This window comes from Poecilia reticulata, linkage group LG16 (genome assembly GCF_000633615.1).
Source record: "Poecilia reticulata strain Guanapo linkage group LG16, Guppy_female_1.0+MT, whole genome shotgun sequence".
Classification (NCBI taxonomy): domain Eukaryota; kingdom Metazoa; phylum Chordata; class Actinopteri; order Cyprinodontiformes; family Poeciliidae; genus Poecilia; species Poecilia reticulata.
The window spans coordinates 20,821,566-20,845,872 of NC_024346.1; the positions used below are offsets into that span (position 1 = coordinate 20,821,566).

Below are 24,307 nucleotides of genomic sequence, written 5' to 3' on the forward strand. Positions count from 1 at the left end.
CAACTTTTCTATTTTGAGCCTGGAATTAATAGGCATGAAATAATCAGAAAAAAAATGAAATTAACAAAAAAAAAGCAACAATAAAGCAGTAGTGTCCATTTAAAAAAAATTTTTGTGGAGTTAAATTTAAGATAAAAAGAAAAATACTGAGCTTCTTATTTGTTCCTTGTCAAATGTTTTGCTTTATATTTTGAGTTTTTGTGCAATACCTAGAAACTAACCAGTCCAAATTGTAGATAATTTTAAGGTTTTTTTTTCTTCATAGTTAATTATTATTTTGTAATTGTCACAATCTTTGCTCTTACCACATCAATGGTTGTTACAAAGCAAGTGTCGAATTGCTAAAATTTTAAATGACAAATAGAAAACTGATTAAATAAATAAATAATACATTATATAAATTGACTTCTCCTTCAGATGTGCCAACTGGATATATTTACAGGCTCAAAAACAGAGAAAAGCTGCAATGTTTTTGTGGTTTAGTTGTTAGGAAAACGCATTAGTGCACCTGAACCGCACACCACCTGCCTGGAAGGGTCTGGACACGGCTCCTTCAGAAGATGGAGGAGCTAGCAGCATGTGGGTGGCCAACATTGGACTGGGTGAGTGAAGGCTGGCCGAGGACAGATTACAGGACACTGAAAGGACGTCGTCTGTGTGGGGAGGGAAAAGCGGGGCCCTCCAACCTGACTGCACTGCAGTGTGCTGGGTCAGAAGGTCAATGGTGTAGGGGTTAGTCTGGGTATCGGGGTGAAAGCTGGGAAAGCCGGGCGGTGACTGCTTATAAGGACAAGAATTTGACAAACTGCAGCGCAGCGAGTCAAAGTTTGGTTTGGGTTGGGGAAGGAGTGGAGAGAAGTGCCAAGGAAAGGAATGGCTGCTGTTGGCTGTGATGGGGGTCCCAGTGTGGGTAGGAGGAAACCACAAAGGAGAAAGTGTCAAATCAGAGTTGAGCTTAGATGTTTCCTCAGACAAAGATCTTTTATAAAGAGGTGTTCTTTGTAGTAGAGGCGAGTTAGGCTCAGAACTGGTAGAGGAGAAAAAACGAGGGGGAAAATTCAGAGGTAGTGAGGAGAGAGGTGGAGCGGGTGAGTGGGAGGAAGTGGAGGGAGATGATGGATGAGCGTTTCCAGTGCGGAGGGAAAGCTGAGAGGCAAAGCGCTGGTTTTGTTGGCAGTGATGAAGAGAAGGAGCAGAAATACAATCCAGGCTGAAGGTGGGCTGCAGGGATGGACGGCGGACGGGCTGCAAACAGAGAGACAAAGGTAGAGGAGGAGGGAAAGAAATGGAGCCATGAAAAGCAGAGGTGTGCCGGTGGAGGAGACAGAGAGGATCGAACCACAGACAGCCATGTTCCTGAATGTAATACACACCCTTTATTCCCAAGAACATGAATGTGTTGCAATAAGGCTAGACATGAACCATGTCTATTAATGACCCAAACCCTGGAAATCACTTCTCTTAGTCTGCTGAATGAGTTATGAAAAAAACATGTTGGCTTCTGATGTAACCCAAAGAAGAAGTTAAGAGATGCTGGCAGCACATGAATCATAGTAATGAGTCAGGGGGTAGAAGCTGGAGGAACAAAATGTAAAGCGGAGCAGTGAGGTGTGAGGGACCATGGTAGAGTTAAAAAAAAAAAAATTGATTGTAACTGAAGACTGTTACATTTGACTAATCTATTAAAAACCAAGCGTTGAAATGTCTCCTTGAAGAAAACAAAGCAAATTTGAACAAGGAATTACACACTGAAAAAACAAGACATCCAACATCACTGAGAAAAATAACTTTAAAAGTGAAAAACTGGTTTTGAAACCAAGACCGTCTCACACACACACATACACCGGTGTATCGCCATCTTACTTTGGGTGGAGCTTCATCCGGCCCTCCTGAGTCCCAGGAAACGGTGACCTGCCGCCTCATCTCCATCCTGCTCCTCTCTTTCTGCTGGAGCTTCTCCTCCTCCAATATTGTGCTAAGAGAAAATATAGTGAAAGTAGGAAAGTTTTTAATAAACACATCTCATCAACTTAAAACAGACATATTAACAAATGTGAAGCAGAAAACATGCACGTGCATTTTCATACTGTTTTTAATAAAAGTTGTTAATCCTTAAAAAAATTTATGTATATATAAATACATCCAGCAAAGGTTTACAATAAAAAAAAAAATTATGTTTACATTTCTGAATTTTTTTTCTTATAATGCTCTGTACAATTTAAAACATTAGAAAAGAGAAAATTAAATACAAATTAAATTAACCATTTGTCTATATATGGTATAGCTCTTTTAGAAAATGCGATATTTTCATAATTGGTTCAGAATAACTTCCAAGCAAGATCATCCTGAAAGCAGACAGCAAGAAGCTACACGAAGTCTCCAAAAAAACTAAAATGTCATCATGGGACCAGCAATATGTTATTGCTGATATGAAGTAAATTGTCTGAGCAATCAGAAAGAAAACACACAAGTTTCCCTTTCTAACAAGTCAATTCATCATTATTCAGTTCTAGGAAAGAAACTTCATACTAACTCTAAAGCGAGGAGGTGGAAGTGTCATTGCTTGGGGAAGCAGCAGCAAGACATGTTCAACCCACGTTCATTAAATCTACTATGAATATTATCATGTTTTAGAGAATGGTAAAGGGGAAATGTGAGACCATCCTGGAACAAAAACATTAAAGCTCAAGCAGAATTGAACCCTGCAACATGACAATGACCTAAACACACCAGTAAATCCACCAAAGACTGGATGAGAATTAAGAAAAGGAAAAGGGAAAGTCCAAGCCAAAAACCAGGTCTAGAACTTATTGAGGTATTGAAGAATTAAAACAAACCATTTTATTTAAGAGCCCTTTCAAACATTTCAAAGCTAAAAGTGAAGATCTGGGCAAACTTTCCTCAGACAGATGTAATAGACCAGTAGATTTCTACAAGAAGCAAATACTACTAGCTCCTAATGAACAGTGTCCTAACTTTTTTTAAGCTAGAAATCCCATCTTATTTAATAAAAAAAAAAAAAAAAAGAGATTATATACCAATCATATATATACCATCGGAAGCAAAACGGTTTAAGTTTTTAATTGAAAACGTTTCAAAATAAAAGCTAAATTTGTGTATTTACCTTGCAACGCTCCCAGGACCTCCGCAGTGATCCGGCGACTATTTAAATTCCTATAGCTATAATACTTCACTCAGTTTTAATTCTCACACAATTGCCTCCAGTATAAGTAAAACTACTATGTAAACTCTGGCAGTAAATCTGCCAGTAAAATTGCTCAAGAACTCACTGACTCACTTAAAATTAGGCAACATCCCACGCCTTCTCGCGCAGCTATTTCAGTTCACATGAAGAAGCCAAACGATACCACACAGAAATTTACACAGTTTTCCAGAGGAAACTGAGGCTAAAGCAGCACCAAACCGTCAAAGACGCTGACATAGAGGCGCTGTCGGCTCCACAAAAGAGAAAGACGTTCTGTTGTAAACTCAAGCTGAAGTGACCATTGATACAGACTGCCGATACCCGCCCACCCTGAGGGCAAGAGATATTTCTGGTAACATCACTGCCCTCCTGTCCTTTTGTCTCCTGTGGAGTATTTGTGTGCTGTGCCACCTGTCCGAGTCCATCTCCTATATACGGCCTTTTCTTCCATCACAACACAATCACTCTTTTGTACAACTTAATCAGAGCACAAGGCAGTGAAATGATCGCAATCTTTACCCATAATTTAACCTCAAGAAGAGCAGATTTAGTGTTTTTACTACTTCACATATTATAAAAATTGGCATTGAGAGTTCATTCTAAGAGGTTAAAACTTCTGTTTACTCTTGAAACAATACTGTTCAAATGCGGAGGTTTTTATAAATATCTAGAATAATACATTTTGACTGCTAGATGTCAGGTCACTTTCTTAGTTACATTTTTAAACTTAAAACAGTGGGATTTCCCATAAAAGATATATGTTTTTTAACAAGTTAACAGGACAGTATTTTCTGTATTTGACAAATATGTTTATGCAGTTAATTTCTCACAGGTTGAACTTTTTTTTTAATTGCAAAATTCAACAGGCCAACCTCTCTTCCTTCACCTTGTAATCCACACAAGCATGTATGATGACGATACCATCAGCAGCATATGGCAACTCCAACACACACAACCAAGCAAACCCCCAACAACCCCACCCCCGCTGATCTACAACACACAAGCACCTGGAATAACACGGCTCCAGGTCAGTTTGTTGATGCAGGATGGGATGACCTGACAGCTCAAGTTTAAGTTTTTCTGCAAATGGTTCAAGATGTCATAAAAATGTAGCTCTTCAACTCACTTTGCTTAAATTTAGATTCACTTCAAGACCGGCTTTAAGTAGCTGTTTTTGGTGTATTGACTATGAAGTGCAGTACAAGAACAAAAGGTATTATGTTTAGAACAGTTATATTTAATGTTTAAAAAAAAATGGTGATGTCTGAAAAGGAGACAAAAATTGTTTTTTTTTTTACAGTAAACAATTGCAGTCAATTTACTCAAGAAAACAAACAGCTCTCAAAGGGAAATCATGCCTGTGCAAGAGACCATTGAAAAATTTAACTCGACAATCTTCACTGAAGTTAATAAAAATACCCTTCTCTCTTTGAAGCAAACTCAAAAAAGTTTTTTCTTTATTTAAAATGTAAAAGAAACACCACTCTAGTAAACTGAACTCTTGCAACTCTAAAGTTGGATTATAAAGCTAAAGGAAAATCAGAAAAATAAAACTGTCAGGCATAGACAGAGTGTTCCTTATGCCTTGTACACACACACTTTAACCCTTCACAATCTAACACCAGATAACTCACTGCTACTGCAAAGTCATCTGATTTGATCACCACGAAACCAAATTACAGACACTCTTTAAGAAAGCAGTTTCAAAGTATAATTTATCAGTTTTAACTACTCCAGCATTGGGAGCCTTTGTAGTCTGGCTTTGGCTCTCAGAGTAGAGGACTACATCAATCCATCTGGATTTTACCTTCATTTATTCTCGTTGGCAAATTGTAACTCCTGGCAGCTGCCACCTGTGAAAACACCCCTTTCTCCTGTGGTATTCGCTGAGAGCTGCATATTCGGTTAGCAAGGCCTACAACTGATATTATGATAGAAAAACCCGGCAGACCAAAGGTAATCCAAACGCTTCACATGTACAATATTCTCAGAGTTGCTGCCAGCGGCCACAATAAACGTGATCAATATTGATTCTCTTTCCAAACCACAAAATCACTTACAACTGTGTGGCTGGGTCAAGATGTTTTTTAATCAAAGCTTCATTTTGTCCACTTACCACCCGGATGAAAAAACCTCATCCACAATTTGTCTTTAGTCTGGCAGAAAATAATAAACCAGACATATGGCTTATGTTATAGAACTAAAACGATTTTCATAAAGTGAGGAAGGCCTGTTGCTAATAAGAGAGAAAAGCAGATGACAAGAAGAGACTGCATGTCGAAAGATGGAGCTTTACAGCTTATCTATTTTTTTTAAATCTACTTTTAACAGACAGTGAAAAGCGAAATATGTCGTCTATCTCGTTTCTGAATACTGTGTTTTCTATTGAGAGGGCTTCACTCACATGGAGGTTAAATGACGGACATCTATTTTGCCAGGAAATGTTCAAAAATGCAGGAAAGTATGTGGCTGCAGAAAATAGGCACCTTAGAAACCTTTTCATAATATTCCTCTTCAGCGATTAAGAAAAACATTTTTTAGCTATTAAGACTTTACATTTATTTGAAATGTTTTACTGGGAGAAATGTTGAAATTGGTCCAATAAAAGGTAGAACAAAGTTAGAATATGAAAAAAACCTCTTACACTTTGAATTCTTCTCCTCTGACGTATCCTTGTTTTTCGATTACAGAAATGAAAGAGCTGAAACGTAACTTCCAAAAACACTACAAGTGTTTTGACGAGTTAGTCAAAACAGTTAGTTGTTGACTAATGGTTGTTGGGGAAAGCTCTGCCCTAACTGGACTTCATCTTAAACCTCTTCCAGAGCACAGAAAAAACATGAATAATTGATATTTTTAGCTATTTTTAGTTTAAAATGTTATTTAAAATCTTAAATAAAAACTTAAATAAAATCTTAAATAAAAATCTACATACAGCATTTTAAAATGACTAAAATATTTATTAAACAGTATTGAATGACTTTGATTTTTATGTCAGTGTTAACCAACTGTGATTTTCACAGTTACCAATATAATTTGAAAACTTATACTAGTTTGCAAAATGAATGTAGTTTGTGCCCCATCTTATTTAGAATGTGCACTATTTTTATTGAGCTAATGTGAAACATTACGTTTTTAATAAATGTGAGTTTTTCACCCATTACAATGACATTGACAAGGGAAATACATTGTATTGGCTGCTGCCACTTGAACTCTGCGCCATGTTCACTGCTCCAAAGAGAGCAGCTGAAACACAACACATTAAAATTTGGAAGCATAAAATTTAGGAAGCAGAAGAAGAACCTTTTATTTTTTATGAATCTTTTGTGCCTGACTAACTGGAAGAGCAATGACATAAGCTATGAGCAAAATGATCAATGATTAAGATCATTAGAGTTAGCAAACTTCTTTAAAGCCTGCAGCTGTACATGTCAAGTCTAGCATGTCCTAAAAAAACAAAAGCAAAAGCCATGAACATGTATGTGGCACATTAGAAATATAAATGTTCTCTCAGCAGAGTTAACCCTGTGTTCAATGTGCATTACGGCTGAAGATACGCCAAAAATGTCTATCGCTGTCAAAATAACCCAAAAAAAGAAAATGTAATCGCTGGTAGAGAGTTAGCTATGTGGAACACAATTACAATCCTAATATGGAACATATGATACAGGCCCAATTGTTAATTTTATGGCACTTTGAAGCTAGTGTGTACTCAAGCTCATCTAGCATGCTAGATGGGGCATCTAGCACACTGATTTCATAACTTTAATGTAGAATATAGGATTAGGATTTTACATGGGCAAATTCCTAATCTTACCTCAGTTGGAGCATAACGTTGCTAATTTTAGGCAAGTACTTCTTAATATCTAGTAGGTAAATGCAACTTTTTAAGGGTTTGCTGCATTCTTAGAACAGTAGAGAACAGTTCAGCACTTAGTAGGTTATTTATTATATAATGATTAAAAATAAGTCTTCTGTAACCTTTTTTTTTAAAGGTTTTTTTTGAGTCTAGTGACCTTTATTTGAAAGTGCTAAGACAGGAACGTAGGTAAAGAGAGAGAGAGGGAAGAAGACATGTGACAAAGGTCACCAGGCCAGGAATCGAACCTGCGAAGGCCACGTCGAGGACCAAGTCCTCCAGATGTGGGATGTGCTTAACCTCTGCACCACCACAGCAACCTGAAACCTGCTCGGTCTTATCTGATCACAACATGCAGAGGCTGAGCTGTGCTGACAGAGAGAGAACTCTTCTTTCCAGGTGAATCTCGTCACAAAGCACTGATGCGTCATCGGCTAAGAACGTAAAGCATGATCCAGGTTTCAGGAATAAACTTATCTCTGTCATCAATAAAGCTCTGTTACTATGGCTACGAAAATATCATTAGACCAAACAGTAGGTTCAATACAGTTTGTTCATGTCTGCTCAGTGAATAAGTAGATCCTCGGGATCAAAAAGCAGGACTAGTACAGTCAACATTGTCAGTCACCACCTAAGTAAAAATCCCCCATCTGCTTTCAGGCTAGGGAGATTATTTATTTTTTTATGTGGATTAACCTGGGAAAGAAACCAAGAAAGTGTCACGTTTTCTGAACAAGTGCTTCTTCAGGAGCACAATAACAATGTTATTCATCAGCACTTTGTCACAGCTGGAGAGACTAATGGACAATTTTAACTTCATTAAGTAAGACAACAATGTCTAGTAAAACCATGGAACCATGTAGAGAAAAAGCTGCTCCTTATAAACTCTGTCCAGAATCATTTATATCCTGGGACTATTTATGATGACTAATGCGTTGAATTCCAGCAATGCAGAAATGCTGGGCACAGCTGTAATTTACTCAGAAATGCAGAGAGATGGTTTCCCTCCCAACCAGTCAACTGAAAATATACAAAAAATAATGTTGGATGTTCAGTTTCTCTCCTTTCTGCTCATTTCACTGAAATCACACAGAGAGTGACACCTGCTGTTAGGAAAAAGTCAAGTGCTTCATTTGGTTAATACAGTATTTACTGTGTTTCTTTGATCAGCAGCTTTTCTGGCTGAGCTTCTGTTTTAGAGGGAGGGGGAAACAAATTAGCCAAACTCTAAAGAATATCAGGAGGAAGTCTCATGACAAGTCTTTAACCTGAAATTTAAAAATAGATGTAAAAATAACTAACCTGTAAGTATAGCACTGAATGCAATTTCCATAACACTTGTAAGCGAACATTTCTTCATTGGAAGTAAAAATCTTACATTTCAAACAAAGCTCACACACAAACACACTGGCATAATCCACATGAAAACCGCTAAATAATCCAATTGACTGCAGTACCTGAGTTGTGTTTTAAGTTCATTGAATCGTGGCCTCTTGCTGGGGTCGTACGACCAACACTTCGTCATCAGGCTGTACAGGGTTGGGGGGCACTGAGGGGGCATGGCCAGGCGCTCGCCGTTCTCTATCCTGCCGATGACGTCGTTGTTCTTCACACCCTGGAAAGGCTTGATGCCGTACATCAGGATCTCCCACATGCAGACGCCTGTGGAGTGAAACGGACACATTGGACGTAAACGCCTGCAGCTTCACAAAAACAAATCGCAACGAGGAAAAAGGAGACTGCGGCTGTAAGCATACCAAACATCCAGACATCGCTGGCTGTAGTGAACCGTCTGAAGTTGATGGATTCTGGAGCCATCCATTTAATGGGCAATTTACCTTTAGATGCTGCAAAAGGGGAATAAAAGGAAGCATTTACTTTACGTGTCAGTTTGGTTCTTTAAACGCTTATAAAATAACTACAGAGTAGCCCTTTAAGTGCCTCTGCTGAATTCAGATACCTTTATAATAAGAGCTGTCCTCCATGTATCTGGAAAGGCCGAAGTCCCCCAGCTTTACACAGTCCACCGTGGAGACCAACACATTTCGCGCTGCAATGTCCCTGGAGATTAAAAAGCAAGATACTCACATATTTTTCATAAGGTATTTAGTCACACAAAGATGCACTTCCATTATTATCGAAATATCTGTGTTCTAGTGAATAGCACTAAAATAGGGACAGTATCTCTTGTAAATTGCCTTTTGTACAAGACTCCTGCTATGTCATGGTTGATTGTGCTGTTTGACGATAATCTCGTTTGTACCTGTGTACGAAGCGTTTGCTCTCCAGGTACGCCAGTGCTGTGCTGAGCTGATAAGAGTACAAGATGAGAGTGGCCAGGTCTAGACTGTACTTCCTAACCTGGAGAAATGAGCGCAACTATGGAAAACAGAGGGGGAAAAAAAACAATCACAAAGTATAAAAGCAGAAGTTTAAACAAAAAATAGGAGAAAAGAGACAAAATATATAATTATAGGACAGAAAATAAGAAACCAACAGCAGAACGCCTGGCTCTCAGTAGTGTACACACCCTGTTAAAGTACTAAGTTTATGTGATGTAAAAATCTGTCGGGGCGGGTAAAATTAAAAAGAAGTTATGCATTTTTTTTGCCTCCAATAGATTTTCTTGTCAAATTTAAAAGGAAATTGATTATGGTCTTATTTTCTTTCATCACAAAAATCTGTTTAAGCCTTTTTAGCAGTGGTGTATAGATTTTTCTCACCCACTTAGTCACTTAATCCCTGTTTGCATTATTTACAGAGCATTTAGTAAACATCTTGGGCTTTCAGTAAAGGCCATGATGTTACAATTACCTCCCATTCATTTCCTGAATAATTCATTCTGGAACGGTGTAACAGATTTACCTGTTAACAGTAATCAGGATGATTCATTGTAATCAACAGATCCTGAAAACATTCAGAATCATTTTTGATTTCCACGTGATTTAACTCCGTAGAAGTTCATTAAATCACATAAAAAATTGATCGTTTGATTCCAACGATCGGATTGTTTTCAGATTTAGAAATGCACCGTCGCAGCCCCTCCACAATTACTGCTGTAATTTTTCATTACAGCAGTAATGAAAAATTAAACAAGGAGAAAGACAAGAAACACAAATTGTTGAATCATTAATGCAGGACTGGCTTTTAATCATTACCTCCCCAAGTGTGCAGAGCTCCATGATGATCCACACCGGATTCTCTGTAATGACTCCCATCAGCTTCACTATGTGAGGATGGTCAAACTGACGCATTGTCACTGCATAGAAGACGTCCACAGATATTCCAATAAACATTCACTGCTCTTCACTAAAAATTAAATATATATATATATATATATATATATATATAAATGCAAGGATCTTACAGGCTTCCTGCAGAAATTTTTCCCTGACGCTGTCTGAAGTCGAGTTCTTGCAAGTCTTCACCGCCACAGACAGAGCTGGGTTCTCCTGTGAGAAGTACAGCGTAGAAAAATCATAAGTTACAGGAATACAATAGAGGCAATCAGATACAAACGTTTACATTTACAAGAAAACTGGAAAAATACGTAGTTTTATACTTGGCACGTGACATAAGTAGGAAATTTATTTTAAAGGTTACGTCAAACTTGTCTATTATACTGATCCTAGACTTTAAAATATCATCAACAGGACCCAACCAAAACTGAGATAGTATCACACCAATATTACTAGTATTATTACAATTGTTTTAGAATTTTAAATGTGTATTTCTTTCATTGTTATGTAGCAGTAAACCATCCAAACTGTGCCCCTGTGACTCAGGTTTACTGTAAACACAACAGTTTCACAAAAAACCTATTTTGCAATTTGAGGTTAGGTACCGTCAAGGATAATCGGAAACAAATGTGCTAGAAAAACGCTAAATGCAGCAATTAAATAACAGAACAGTGTATTCCCCCCTTTTTTTATTTGAAATAGGGACAGAAGGTGCAATTAACATAAGATGGAGGATACGTACCTGGCTGATGTAGACTCCTTGGTGGACATCTCCAAACTGACCCTCACCGATGCAGCGCCCCAACTCAATGCAATCCCGCTGAATCTCGTAGTCCCGCGCTACACACAGACAACGCACACATAGGTTGGCACACCAAAAACAATTCAGAAATACAAGAACAAAATTTTTATTTGCTACCCTCTCACACATTGATCTTCATTTACAGAGCGTTCACTTTCCAAGCTTATTAGAGTACTTTACCATGTGTTTACGTTCATGCTGCAAGTTAAAGTAAAAACTACCTACATCTAAGCACTATATACTGTCATACAAATTTAAGCAGTATGTTAAATTCGGTTCAATTTGAAACGAAACCATAAACAAATAAATGATGCCATTTGTAGACACCGGTCGTCATATTTTCAATTTTTTATTTTTTACTCTGACAAGCTTGGCTTTTATTGCCCTCAGCACAGCTTCTTCTGAGCAACATGCAACAGCAGCATCGGCAAAACACAGCGACTCATGCCACATAACACAGATTACTAACAGCCAATAAAACTCAACGTATGGTGCTGCTCAGAGGTTTTTATACACTCATGGCATGAATGCCATTCATTTGGCCTTTTAGTGATCTGTTTGTACTGTTCCGTTTCCTCAGAGGACCCATCAACATTAAGCACGACAAAAGTTTACTGCTGCTTACAGGGGGAAACTAATCTCTGGTGAAGTTAAATTGAGATTGTTGCACCCAAGAACACTGAGCCATGTAAGCATGGAGGTGGTACCATCATGCTAAAGGTTTGTTTTCCTGCCAGCGTCACTGATGCATTTAACAAGTTGAATGAAATAGTAAAGAGGGCAGCAATTAAAATAAAAATCCTCAGTCTGTTGGGAAAGTTTTGCTGCTCACACCATCAGGATCCTCCTGAGAGTTTCCTTTCTACTTCTGCCACATGCATGATCAGGAGATGTTGCTGCAAAGTAAATTACTCAATTAAACTGCCTAGGCTTTCTTTGATAGGTCACTTTTGTACCAATTGACATAATAAACTGAACTTGAACACTGCATTTAACTCAATCTGTCTGTATGACTAAGTTGTATTTGACTCTTATGTTTTTGTAAATAAATCTGTCTTGTAAAATGCTGTGATAAATTCAAAATTGTGGGTCCATTTCCTGTTTTTAAAATTCATTAAAAGTTGCACGCTGCATTTTAAAGTAGTTGAAATGGCAAATGGAATGCCATTCATGCCCAAGAACATCGCATATGTAAACCTCTGAGCAACATGGAAAATATAAACATAACATTTTGTTAATTTAAATAGAATGGAAAAAGTCAGGTGGGATGTGAAATAAATTAATAAATCATTGCTGGCAAGAAATAAACTTATTAGGCTCATTTGTGTATAAATGTGTATCCTTGTTTGGTCAGTCAATTTCTTGTATTGTAGGAAAAGAGGACTCGATGTGAAACTCAGGCTGTTAAATGCTGGTGGCTGGCTCTGCCCGACCCGACTTTGTCCATGTTTTCATCACATGAATATTACATAAAGCTACAAATGTCCAGTTACAGAAATATCTTCTTTTATGATAATTACTACAGTTTAAATGGGACTTTTAGAGAAAGCAGATTCAGGCAATAAAAAGCCTGGAATGATGATGTGCTAAATGTAGAAGTCGCATTTAGTGCACATCAATAAAAAATTTTTTTAGTACCACTAACACACTATCTGTGTTAGTGGTCCATGTGCCACATTCTGAAATGTGTAAATACATGAGTTCGCCTTAACTTTTACTTCATAAACTTTCCAAAAGGAAACACTCCAAATAACCTTTCATGATCAAATTATTCGATTTTTATGTTCTACAGAAGTGCAAAGGTTTTTGTAATGATACTGAAAACATGTCTTTTTTTAAAATAAACCAATGAAATGCAAACAAGGTAAACAACTGGATCCAAGTTCTGAAGCTTTCACCACCTCAGCCAGAACTGATAGCACAACCACACATTAACACAAGCGGGGAAGTAAAGTACAGCTATAGGAAAATATCACAGGTTTTATTTTACTGGTGCAAGCAAACAAAAGAGGGTCACAACAACCACCAAATGAAAGAGTCATCAACATGGTGTGTTCCAATCATTACCTTGATCTAGTCCATAGTATTCTGGGAAAACGGGTTAAGTATAAAAGACTTTGTTATTTAGATCAATATGACAGTGACATAAATTAGGCAGGGGCCTGAATGCAACAGATTACTCTGGTTCAGAAAATAAAATCAACCTGCTCAAAATATCTATAAAAGTTTTGCTGAATGAAAATCTCAAGAATTTCTAAAACCAAAAGAACCCCCCCGCCCCAAAAAAAAAACCCACTACTGATCCCTCCTGGCTTAACATAAATGTACTGGAGGTGTATTTTAAAAAAAGAAGGCCATGTTTTGGTTGTATGGATATGTCTACAATATCCAGACAACATTTTATGGCAGGTTACATGGGCAAGTTTATATAAAAAGAAATTGTTAAATGTTTTCACTTTAAATGTCAGCAACTTCCTCTCACATCACATTAAAGTTCACTCACCCATCTTCTCTGCCTCTCAATGTTGTCCATCAAGCATTGCATAAGCATGAATAAATCTAAACCCATAGGTCAGACAGCACACAGCAGCCACAGCAAGCTCACATCACTGTCTTATCTCACTAAAAGTATGAACACTCTGTGTCTGAACACGGAGAAGAAAGCAGCAGGATGGACAACAGTTTTCCGAAAATGTTGACTATAACTCAGACAATGTGTAGTAATTAAGAAGCTATTTTTAATGAGTATATACTCTTGTATACAATTCAATCTATAAAAACAGATTTAATGAGTAGGACAACAGGCAATTGATGTTTTTGAAAAGTTATCTGTGGGAGCAATTATCACCACTGAAAAATAAATAATATTATAACAACACCACATCCCTGCCAAAAATGCACAGCAGTCAATATCTGAGCAATTTTTGTTGTGAACTATTAAGAGTAATAAATGAAAAAGACACTAAACACAGTTCCTATGGGACATGGGACATTAAATAAGTCAATGCAACACCCTCACATTTCAGCAGCACTGGCATCCCATACTCAGCTGTCAAAATACGTCACTGTGTCTCTGTTTCCAGGCAGGTTTACGATTTAAAAATAAAAAAGAAGCCAATTATGTGCTTCAAAATGTTAGCAAAAGTTCAATCCATCATTTCAGCATTACCAGACAACATATTTGTTTTGGGATGCTGAGCACAAGAGTTTCACACTTTTTCTCAAAATTGCACAGACCTCCTTCACAGCCCTGGGAAAACAAATGCTTTTCTACCACAAGAGTTTTCCTCATTGATGTGGAAAGCAGAGAAAACAATCTATAGAAAACAAAACCAGGTCACAATAGGTGGAGCAGAGTAGCTCATGGTCCATCCATTCACATTCATGTGCGGAGAAAAAAGAATTCTGTTTGGGACTTTTAAGAATCATTTGAATATGGGAAAACTTTCTATCAGATGCGTTGACAAAGAGGATTTAAAGTAATTCTGTTATCAATCCAATACACTCTTCACCATTTTCATCCTCACCTCCTTTTCATCACAAAACGCCATGCAGTGTCTTCATTTAGAGTCACAAATACATGTTGCATTTAAGCTACAAAGACAAATAAGACAACACTGATCTCGGCACCAAGTCTATGTGCAAATGGTGTTTGCGTTCCTCCCTAGAGCTGCTGATCTCAGTGTTAACGCAGTGGATTTTATTGGTTTGTTTTTTACTTTGTGGTGTTGAGAGATGGCTAATTGCAGCTCTAAAACTTGAATTACACAAAATTAGACAGCAGACGCTACAATGTGGAATGAGTGTTAAATCTTAAATCAGCAGTCAATGTGTAAAATATAGTTCCATTCAAAAATTGAGCCGGACTTCTGTTCAGAATTATTCAGAAGCATTTTCAAGTCTGTATTAATTAAGTAAACACTTTTCATTTTCACTTATGACCTCAGGACTTAAAGAGTTGACTAAATGATTGATTTAGTTTAAATATGGATGCTGTTTGTCCTGGCTTTATGGCAGAACATGCCAAAGGTCTAACCTAAAATCTCAAAAGTTAACAGGTATTCAATTTAAATCAATCATTATATACCATTAAACTGAGGTTTTTCCACACAAGTCGCTATAGACTTCTACTTAATTAATTTCCAAAACCTTGAAGTGATGGAAATCATCTTAATCAACAATATTTAGGAGAAAGGCCTACTTACTTGAAGGCATGGTGTAGGTGTCCTCCTCATCGATGATCTCAGCGTAGTCGTCCGTTTCTGCAGAACCAGAGTCCATTCAGGAACCACAACCAACAAACATAGTCACTCGGTTGGTGACAAAAATCACAGAACTAAGCTAGGTTGGATCAGTACTTAACATCTTCAGGGTAAAGAACCACATCAACAGATTGTCACCACACCCAACTCCAAGCACATGCACATTTATACGTGTTTATGTACTACTGACCAGATCCCCACTTTAGAATGAGTCACAGTAGTACAATAGTGATGGAAACATACAGACAGACGGCCAAGGGGAAAGGGGAGGGTTGGAAAGTTTTCTTCCTTTCCACAGAAACAAACTGAAGGCCACAAAAACATTCACAGGCAGATATCAAGATACTGCACACACGTCCAGCACGCTAAATCAAAACACGATTTATTATGTTGCTAATTAAAAGAAGTTAAATACAAAGAGTGAGATTTACCATCGCCACTAATGTGACCTGCAGAAGCCGCATGCAGCAAAAAAAAAAAAAAAAAACACACAAACAGGAGCAAAGAGAGAGAAGGGTTAGTTTTATAATCAACATGAAAAAAATAATTAGTCACGTAACTAATTGATGCATTTCTACAGAATTCAAGATGTTTCACTTCAAACTGTAAATGTGAGTCAGTCAGAGAGGTCAGCAGAGAGACAGAGAGCAGAGACAGAGTGGCAGTGACTAAAGCCCTCCACGGACACATCTGGTGAGACAAGGACTCTTCTCTGCACACACAGATGAAGCTTTATGGAGGAATCTGGCTCTACACACATATGTATGAGCCCCTTATACAACTCTGATCACATTGGGTCATTCATGACATTTAAGGAGAAGCTGTGTGACTGGCTGGCATCGTTACCTGACACGCAAACAGCCCGGGTGCGTACGCCGTCCATCCGCTTCTCCATCCGCTTCTCATGATTTGAAACTCTGCGGCACAGATTTCTCTCATATTAAAAAAAATAGATACTGCATTGAACGTAAACAGCTGCAAACAGGTAAAAGCCAATAGAAATGTTGTCCAATTTAGGTTATGAATCAGAAAATTATGAAGCCAAATGAGAGTTAATGTATCAAAATTCATTATATAAATTATTTTTATGTAATGAAAAGAGCCATACGACGGAATTGTTGAAATGAACAGAAATAAGTCTACGAATTACTCTGTGTGTAATAATTATATATATGCGATTAAGCTTTAAATAATTTTTTCCATAAGATTTATTGACATGCATTTCTACAACCAAGAGCTTACTCACTTTGGTATCGAAGGAAGAGCTCTGTCTCCCTCTGGAACGACAAAACAAGCACATCAACAAGAGTGAAACAACCTAAAGTGAGAGCCCAAACTTGACTGCTGTTTCTATGAAGCCTCAGCTACTTGTAGAAAAGGCACACAGGCTGGTTATTATTCATAGTGACGAGAACAGGCGGGTCATCAGCATTAAATAACATCTGCTGGAGGGTTCTGTGTTTTACAACAACACACTTTTTTTCCCCCTCCTTTAATTTGAACCGCAGCAGCATTGAAGCCAAAACAAAACAAACTCAGTAGTACATCAAAATACAAAACTATGTAGCTACTCAACATACCTTTATGAACTCTAACAATGAAGGAGCGCGTAACCGAGGAGACGAGACGACAGTAACCGTCAATCAAGTCGGCCATGTTTTCTGCTGTATTCAGCAACGCTGTCGTGACAGTGAGGGGCTGCAAACAGAAGGATCAGTGTAAGAGCGGGACAGGGAGCTGCTTCACAGTGACACAATGAGAGCTTCACTGATAATAATGTCCCCTATCAGAGTGTGTGCACACAGCCCTGTGCCAATACTGCAGCAGTGATGCACACATGCAGCATCCGGCTGCACAAACACGCACTCTGAAACCCACGAAATTAAATCCTTATTTGATTTCTAATGCAAACTTTTATACTATTCGATCAGTATTGTTTCAATTCCCAGCCTGGTGACCTTTGCCGCATGTCTTCCCCTTTCTCTAATTACCCTACTTTCCCGTCATAGCACTTTCAAATAAAGGCCACTAGAGCTAAAAAAAACCTTAATAAAAAGAAAAGAAATTATAGCACGTGTGCTGAATGCAAATTCTTTTTTTTTTATTCTGAACAATTTTGTTTGCACATCATCTAATATTGGTTTGTATATTAAAACTGAGATGCACAGAGAAACAGGCTGGTAAATGAAATCGACGATGCTATGTTTGCCTTAACTGGTGAGCAGCAGAGTAGATACTCAAAAAAAAAAAAAAAAATCTAAATTGCTGTCAAGTGGCAAGGAAAAAGAACAACGATTTGTTATTTTACTTGAGTTGTTAAAAACAAAGTCAGAGGAAGCACTGAAGCAAGAAGCTGCTCAAGGACTGGAAAAACAAAAAAAAGTATCAAAGTGAGCGTATATACGTACCTCTGGAGCTCCAGCGACATTCAGCTGAAGCATCCCTTTCCTGTCCTTTTCTTCCAAAGCAGAGTATTGGATAGACTGGACTTGGTTAAAATTAGCTAAGTGTGTTGGCTAGAGAGTGAAAGAGAGATGCATTAAAACCCTAAATATCCACTGGTTAATTGTAAAGAGCAATACAATTGTAGAAAATATGCATGGCTGGTATTTGGATGGGGAAAATGTTTCCTACTTTTCTAAGATTATGTGGTGTTTTTATCCCTGGTAATTTGTCAGCGAGAAAGACAAAATATGAAGTGAAGATCCCAAGGATAGAAGTAATACACCAGACTGCTGCTCTGAGGACTTATAGCCTCCACATACCAGTGCAACTCATGCTGCCCTAAATGCATCAGCAAACTTTTTCCAAATATATAAACCAAACAGAAGCACATAAATCTGCAGAGGGTCTCCGATGTTAACCCTTATCACAACAGATCACATTTCCTTAAAAGCTTTCCCTCCCACTTGATCAACATTAGGTTCACTCAAACAAGTGCAAGTAAAGCCTCTTGAGATCATTGTCTACTTAATATGTATTTGTATTTGCCTCAAGTTTCCAGTACAGTACTGCATTGTAAGTAAGTGGCATGAGTAACAGTAGAGGTGAAAGAGAAGATAAGTCAGAATCAATCATAATCGGGCCTCTTAGGAAGCAGGGAAGCTCTTAGCTGTTCAGCTGAAACTGGATCCTTTGTATCCAAAGCACAGGCGATAACGCCACCACTCTATTAGAAGATCTATATCAAGGTTTTTTTTTTATGTTGAGAGACATAATACATAAAGAGAAACACCAAACATTTAGGTGTACAAAAGAAGTTGATATTTTCAGTGGATCTGTAGTGATTTCTATATCACCTCCAAAGACAGGAATGAAACCCAAAAAAAGTTAAGATCTCTGAGCATTTGAGTGATCAAGACAGAAACTCAATGCACTAATAAATCTAAAATGGTCAGCATCAAAGTGGTGTATCTAACTTGCTAAAATGAAGAGAAAGTTATCAATCAGCATATACGACCCTAATGAAATTCTGCCGTTTTACAAGTGTTTCACACAGTTCAGATACGAACCAATTTTTAAAGGTAAAACAACAGAAAAATCTCACATGAAACGGCACCAAAGGCATTTCTCAAACTTGAGACTAAAAGTGTGGAGCGTTCAAACCCAGCAAAATCTGGCAGAGGGAGACAGACCACTAGATGGCAGCATAATGCATGACAATTATGGCCTCCCATTAAAAGCATCCTCTTTATCAATCATTCATTTATCATACATTCAAGATCAGAGAAATGACAGATATCATATTTGTACCAAGATCGATCCGAGTGGATACTCACAGTTGAGCCCTTATCTGTGAGGTAGCTGATTCCTTCCTCTGGTCCTATTGCCAGCTCTACTGATATTACCCAACTAGACTAAGGAGGAGAGGAAAACAAGGCAATTACAAGAATTATAATTGCCTCTCTTTGACTTAATATAGGGTGGAAACACATATTAAGTGTCAAGTATCAATACTTTTGAAGATTTTAATTTCAGGAAGTCAGGAAAGCTGTTTTACTATGGAAACTATGTAATTTTTTTTTTTTTACCATAAACAGCCACATTTTGTACTTTTGATTGATAAAAGGCACCATAATCTGCATGGAGAACAGGAACCTTACCCCTAAAGCACATTTGAAGCACTCCTTGTCAAAAGGGTAGATGGGAGTGATAATCTCAAAGAACTTGTGGATGCTCTGTTCATCGTTGAGGTTAGCAAACTGTTTGAAGGTCTGCTGAATCTGCTTACGAAGAGTCTTAGCCTAATGGAGGGAAGACGGCGGGAAGAAAAGAAAGAGAAGCAGAGAGAGTGAAGCCTTTCAGGAAGAAGGTTGGTTCAGAGCCAGCAGAAGAACAGCACACGTTTGACAGCACAGGCTGTGAGTGACAACAGCAGGTTTAACTTAATTCCACACAATCAGATAAGCAGAAATCCTTTCAGTCATCATGCCGGCTCTGCTGCCACTCAACCAAACAGCCTGCCAGCTGTAATTCCAGATACACACTAAGCCACTGATAAAATGTAATATAAACAGTTTTAAAGCATATTCTCACCTTGAGGGAGTCCAGCAGACTTTTAGGGAAGAACCGTCTCAAACCCACATCCTTCCTAGAATGAATAAAACCAGTTACACCTTTGCAATCAAACACATTGTAAAGTAAAACACAATTGAGTTAAGTGACGTGTGATCTACAAGAAAAAAATAAAAAATAAAAATCTTACTCTAGTAGCTCATAGTTTGATTTCTTATCAAGAGCATTTCCTGGCATCTCTCTGAAGAACCTCCTGCATAATTCACAGGGAAAACACACAGAAATTAAAGTGATATTTTTATTAAAAAAAACAATGTCATTGTGCAAGTATGAGTTTTCACATTTTGCTACAAACAGAGTAGTGCATAATCCTGAAGGGGAACGGAAAGGACTTATCTGTTTCAAAATCAATTCTGGCCTCCATTAAATATATACCGTTACACTTAATCCAGTGCAATCAGCTGTCCTCAGAAATCAATTGATTAATACATAAAGGGGAGTAATTTAAATCCAGTAACACTGTTTCAAGAAAGCCACAAGAAATCCTTGTTAATGTTCGCCACAAGAAACTTTAGAGGATGCTGCAAACACTAGGTATCAAGTGCAAAAGTTTAAATTTTTGGCCAACATGGAGAAATACGAATACAGCAAATCACTCCTGACACACAAACACAATGTAAAACATGGCGGTGGTAGCATCATGCTGTGGGAATATTTGTCTTCACTAGAGACAGGTAGGTTGATCAAAAACATATACAACAGAATGACATAGATCAATACATGTGTATTATTTTAAACTGGCCTAGTCAAAGTCCAAGCCTAAATCTGATTAAGAGTCTGTAAAATTAATGTTTACATGTGATTGCACTATTGTGTAAAGAACAATAAAACAAAGTTTTTACTCTAGATTGGTAAAAACTCCCAACATTGCATGAAACTGTAGTGCACTGAAGGCTGGTTTTGCAAAGTCAATGCTTTTGCATCATTCGTCTAAATAAGAACGCATCTGAATACAAACTGTTTCAAAGATGAGCAGTGAATGAATGCCTGAATTTCAAATTTTCAACTAAATATGAAAGGATGTTGCTAGCGAGCCAGTCGGCAGCATTCTCCTGATTGTTAGCGTAAGCATATGCTGGACTCGCTGCTGAAAGATGCAGGTTTTTTCCTCTGGTGCAGTTTTCTGTTTCTCCTGAGACAAGAAGCTGTCAAGGCTACACGTGCTTTCACTGTCCCCCATCATGTCACACTAATGCCCGTCCCAGAAAATAAGCAGTGTTTATTGTGTTTAAGATTAATTTTTTGCATAATTGTTTCAATCTATAATACCTCTAGGAATGCTATAATGTAGGATTAATGACTATAATGCTGAAAATAATAGTGATTGTGAATGCTGTGCATCATTTGGCAGGGTGTGGGTGGCATTTTAATCTGCATTATTTTAAATGGGGAAACTTATTTTCAGACAAATATTCAGGATGCAAGCAACCTGTTTGAGCAAATTATCTGTGGTTGAAACGTGACAAAATGTGAAAATTCAGTGGTTGCAAATACTTTTGCTAAATGCTGTGGAGTGAAATGATTTGACTGACATTTCTCTCACCTTATTTCCAAACAGCCTAGTTTTAGTGCAACATCTTGATCCACCTGGTCAGCTAAATGTTGCATATAATCATTTTTCACCTTAAAAAAAAAAAAAAGCACAAAATCAGGTGGTCATAGGCTTCAGCAAAAACGTCAAGATTAGGTTGTTTTTACTTAAGGAAACAGCCATAAAGTTTCCAGTGTCTGTGTTCTCACCTGGTGATAGAGGTAGTTGAGAGAGGGTTTGTCTTCAGAGAAATGGCTGAGATAACCTTTAGGAAAGTACCGTATCCGCAGCTCGTACCTGGGAATGGCAGCAACAGAGCAAGAGGGTTTGATGGGGTAGTCCTAATGGAGGAGAGGAGACTCTGTGTCTTGCTTCAAAAGCATGGCTGCTCGCCAGCGCAAGCTGTGAAACGGTGTCTTATAGCCGAATGACAAAGCCTTTTCCACTCAGTACATTATATTTGGTGCCACTGTGAGAAGATACACGGTGACTTGCTGCTAAATCAATCATCTAAAACCGATAAAAGAGTAATATCATAAACCATAATGGGACTCCTGCAGTCACGCTTGCCCGGAGCTGTGTCGCAGGAGTGTCCACATGGGCCACCATTGTGTAGAGCGAGATATTTGCTTAATTAAATATCTTGAGCAAATATCAAGATATTAGCTCAATATCTTGTTATTGAGCAAATATCAAGATATTGATATTTGCTCAGGAGACCCCGTAATGTGGGTCTCCTGACCCACATTATGGAGAAGTGGGTCACGAGAGTAGTAAGCTTCAAGCTGCTGTGATGCTGCATGCCAGAAGTTGGATAAGAAAGGAAATCAAGGCCAGAAACAAAATGAATAAATCATTGTGTTCTATTATGAATGAATCCTTTGGAATAAAAAAAAAATGTGTGTGTGAGAGAACCAAAAAAAATGGAAGAGGATGAATAGGAGGATTAAAAAAAAGTTCAAATAAGAATGAGATTACAAAGCAAAAGAGCAAGGAAGGAGTGAGGGAGTCAGTCCATCCATCCCCTGGGCAACTGCTGCTGTTCTAACAATAGCTTGGCGGCGGCGGCGGCAGCAACAGCAGCAGGAGCAGAAGCTCCTGTGGGCTCGAAGCTGCTGCCCTCTGAGGCAGGTTGACTGCAACAACTGGAAGATACTGCTTTGCCTAACCAGCTCCCGATGAATTAATTTCAATTTTAATGACTTCAAGCTAAGGACAAAAGGCTGCATTTTAAGGAGCCGTGTTAACAGTAACAACTGAGAATGGTTAAAAGCTTGAGATGTTTGAATGCAAGCTGAAATATTTTGACATGTGTCACTCAGGTAGTAATATTTGGACTATAAATGAGTAGAAATTAATCAAAAATGAGAAATATGCAATGCGTACAGTTGTGTTTTGTTGTACAAAAAGTTCTAACCACAGTATGTAAACAATGAACACTGCATCGCATAAATGGCAACATTAAAAGCACAAACTTTAATGTATTTTCTTGAGATTCTGTGATTGACCGTACAAATCTATGAAGGGAAAGGTTTCCTTTCTTTGTTGTTGGTTTAATTTTGAGTGTATTCAGAATTCCTGAGTGAGTACTTTATTTGTAGACCTGCGCGTTTCAGCTGGAGGCTTGAGATTTTCGACCCTCTCCATGCACCCTGGGAGTCACTGAAGTTGCACTAGAGACGTTTTGGATTTCTTTGTAGGGCCACTTTTCACCACAACTCTAACTGCGAGTATTTTTGCAGGTACATACCACCAGATCTGTTCATCTGGAGACTGAAGTTTTTGTCCATTCTTTGTAAAGGAGCTCAAATAGGGCAAAGCTGGACAGAGACGATATGTGAAAATAAGTTTTCAAGGTGTACAACAGTTTATCGATTGTTTTCGGTTGTTGTGTTTTATTTTAGATATTTAAAATATCGTTTGGTTCCAGTGTTAAGTTTTCTTTACAAAATCAAAAGTTAGTGGTTTGAGAGGACAGACTTGCATCATTATGCCGTTATACATGCATTACATGAAAATGGACTCAAAATAACAATATTGTCGTTTATGGAAATAATTTGTTATCATGACAGGCCTATAACCTAAACTGGTTTCACTTGCACTGTTTAAGCGGACATCACCAGCAGCCATTAAGAGTAGGTTAATAATCAAGGGACTTCAGGTAATCAAGAGGAGAGATGAGGGAATGAACAGAGAGATGCTGCAAACTTAATAATTTACCGCCACATGTGAAACTTAATAATTTACCGCCACTCTTCCTGTGGATGCTGTTTCTCAAATCTCTCTCTGACGTGAGACACGCCCAGATCTGGATGTAACCAGTGCAGAGCGTCAGAGTGCAAATGGGTCAAACGGAGGCCCAGAGACGACACGCAGCGCAACTTGTGGATCTCTGCTATCTTCTGGATAACACCCTGTCAAAACAATTTAAAAAACAGAAATGACTGAGGGAAGCATCTGAGAGCGTGTCTGGAAAAGAGTGCGTGCGCCTCTTACCCGGACATCCGTAGCGTCTCCATATCTGATGTTACTTGCCCAGGTGCTTGGTTCGCTGTTTGTCTCAAAGTAATGGAAGATTTTGAGAACCCGGTCCATGGAGCCAGGAGGTCGCTCCAGCCCCCCAGCAGAGCCACTAGTACTGGGAGCTCCAGGCATTCCTGGCCGGGATTTTACCCCGCAACCGCCCGCTGTCGAGTGATTGAGGCTGGGCTCCAGGTAGGAAGACGATGCCATGCCTGACTCGGATGGTCCTGCTGGGGCTAACTGGCCGTCATATTCTGGAACAAGACAAACAAACTGGGTTTAGTACTGGGAGAACAATTACCAAGTAACCT

At 38.3% G+C, this 24,307-nt stretch overlaps 1 protein-coding gene across 16 annotated transcripts in view; it reads right to left on the reverse strand.

Moving 5' to 3' along the window:
- LOC103478404 (focal adhesion kinase 1) overlaps positions 1-24,307 on the reverse strand; it is a 59,377-nt gene that overhangs the window by 15,284 nt on the left and 19,786 nt on the right. For 6 of the 16 annotated variants that reach the window (XM_008432245.2, XM_008432243.2, XM_008432238.2 and 3 more), the window contains 24 exons: positions 23,970-24,250; positions 23,721-23,887; positions 21,683-21,770; positions 21,486-21,565; positions 20,073-20,135; positions 19,904-19,958; positions 19,471-19,611; positions 19,147-19,224; positions 17,776-17,883; positions 16,948-17,065; positions 16,614-16,644; positions 16,214-16,284; positions 15,799-15,816; positions 15,311-15,367; positions 13,173-13,193; positions 11,046-11,143; positions 10,432-10,516; positions 10,223-10,323; positions 9,328-9,443; positions 9,025-9,125; positions 8,822-8,911; positions 8,522-8,726; positions 1,864-1,975; positions 529-1,245 (listed from right to left, as the gene is read on the reverse strand). In XM_008432245.2, coding sequence (XP_008430467.1) covers positions 529-1,245; positions 1,864-1,975; positions 8,522-8,726; positions 8,822-8,911; positions 9,025-9,125; positions 9,328-9,443; positions 10,223-10,323; positions 10,432-10,516; positions 11,046-11,143; positions 13,173-13,193; positions 15,311-15,367; positions 15,799-15,816; positions 16,214-16,284; positions 16,614-16,644; positions 16,948-17,065; positions 17,776-17,883; positions 19,147-19,224; positions 19,471-19,611; positions 19,904-19,958; positions 20,073-20,135; positions 21,486-21,565; positions 21,683-21,770; positions 23,721-23,887; positions 23,970-24,206 — 2,958 coding nt within the window. In that variant the 5' untranslated portion in view covers positions 24,207-24,250. The remainder of the gene's footprint in view (positions 1-528; positions 1,246-1,863; positions 1,976-8,521; positions 8,727-8,821; positions 8,912-9,024; positions 9,126-9,327; positions 9,444-10,222; positions 10,324-10,431; positions 10,517-11,045; positions 11,144-13,172; positions 13,194-15,310; positions 15,368-15,798; positions 15,817-16,213; positions 16,285-16,613; positions 16,645-16,947; positions 17,066-17,775; positions 17,884-19,146; positions 19,225-19,470; positions 19,612-19,903; positions 19,959-20,072; positions 20,136-21,485; positions 21,566-21,682; positions 21,771-23,720; positions 23,888-23,969; positions 24,251-24,307) is intronic. The other 10 variants (XM_017309553.1, XM_008432252.2, XM_017309552.1 and 7 more) reach the window with 6 other exon arrangements.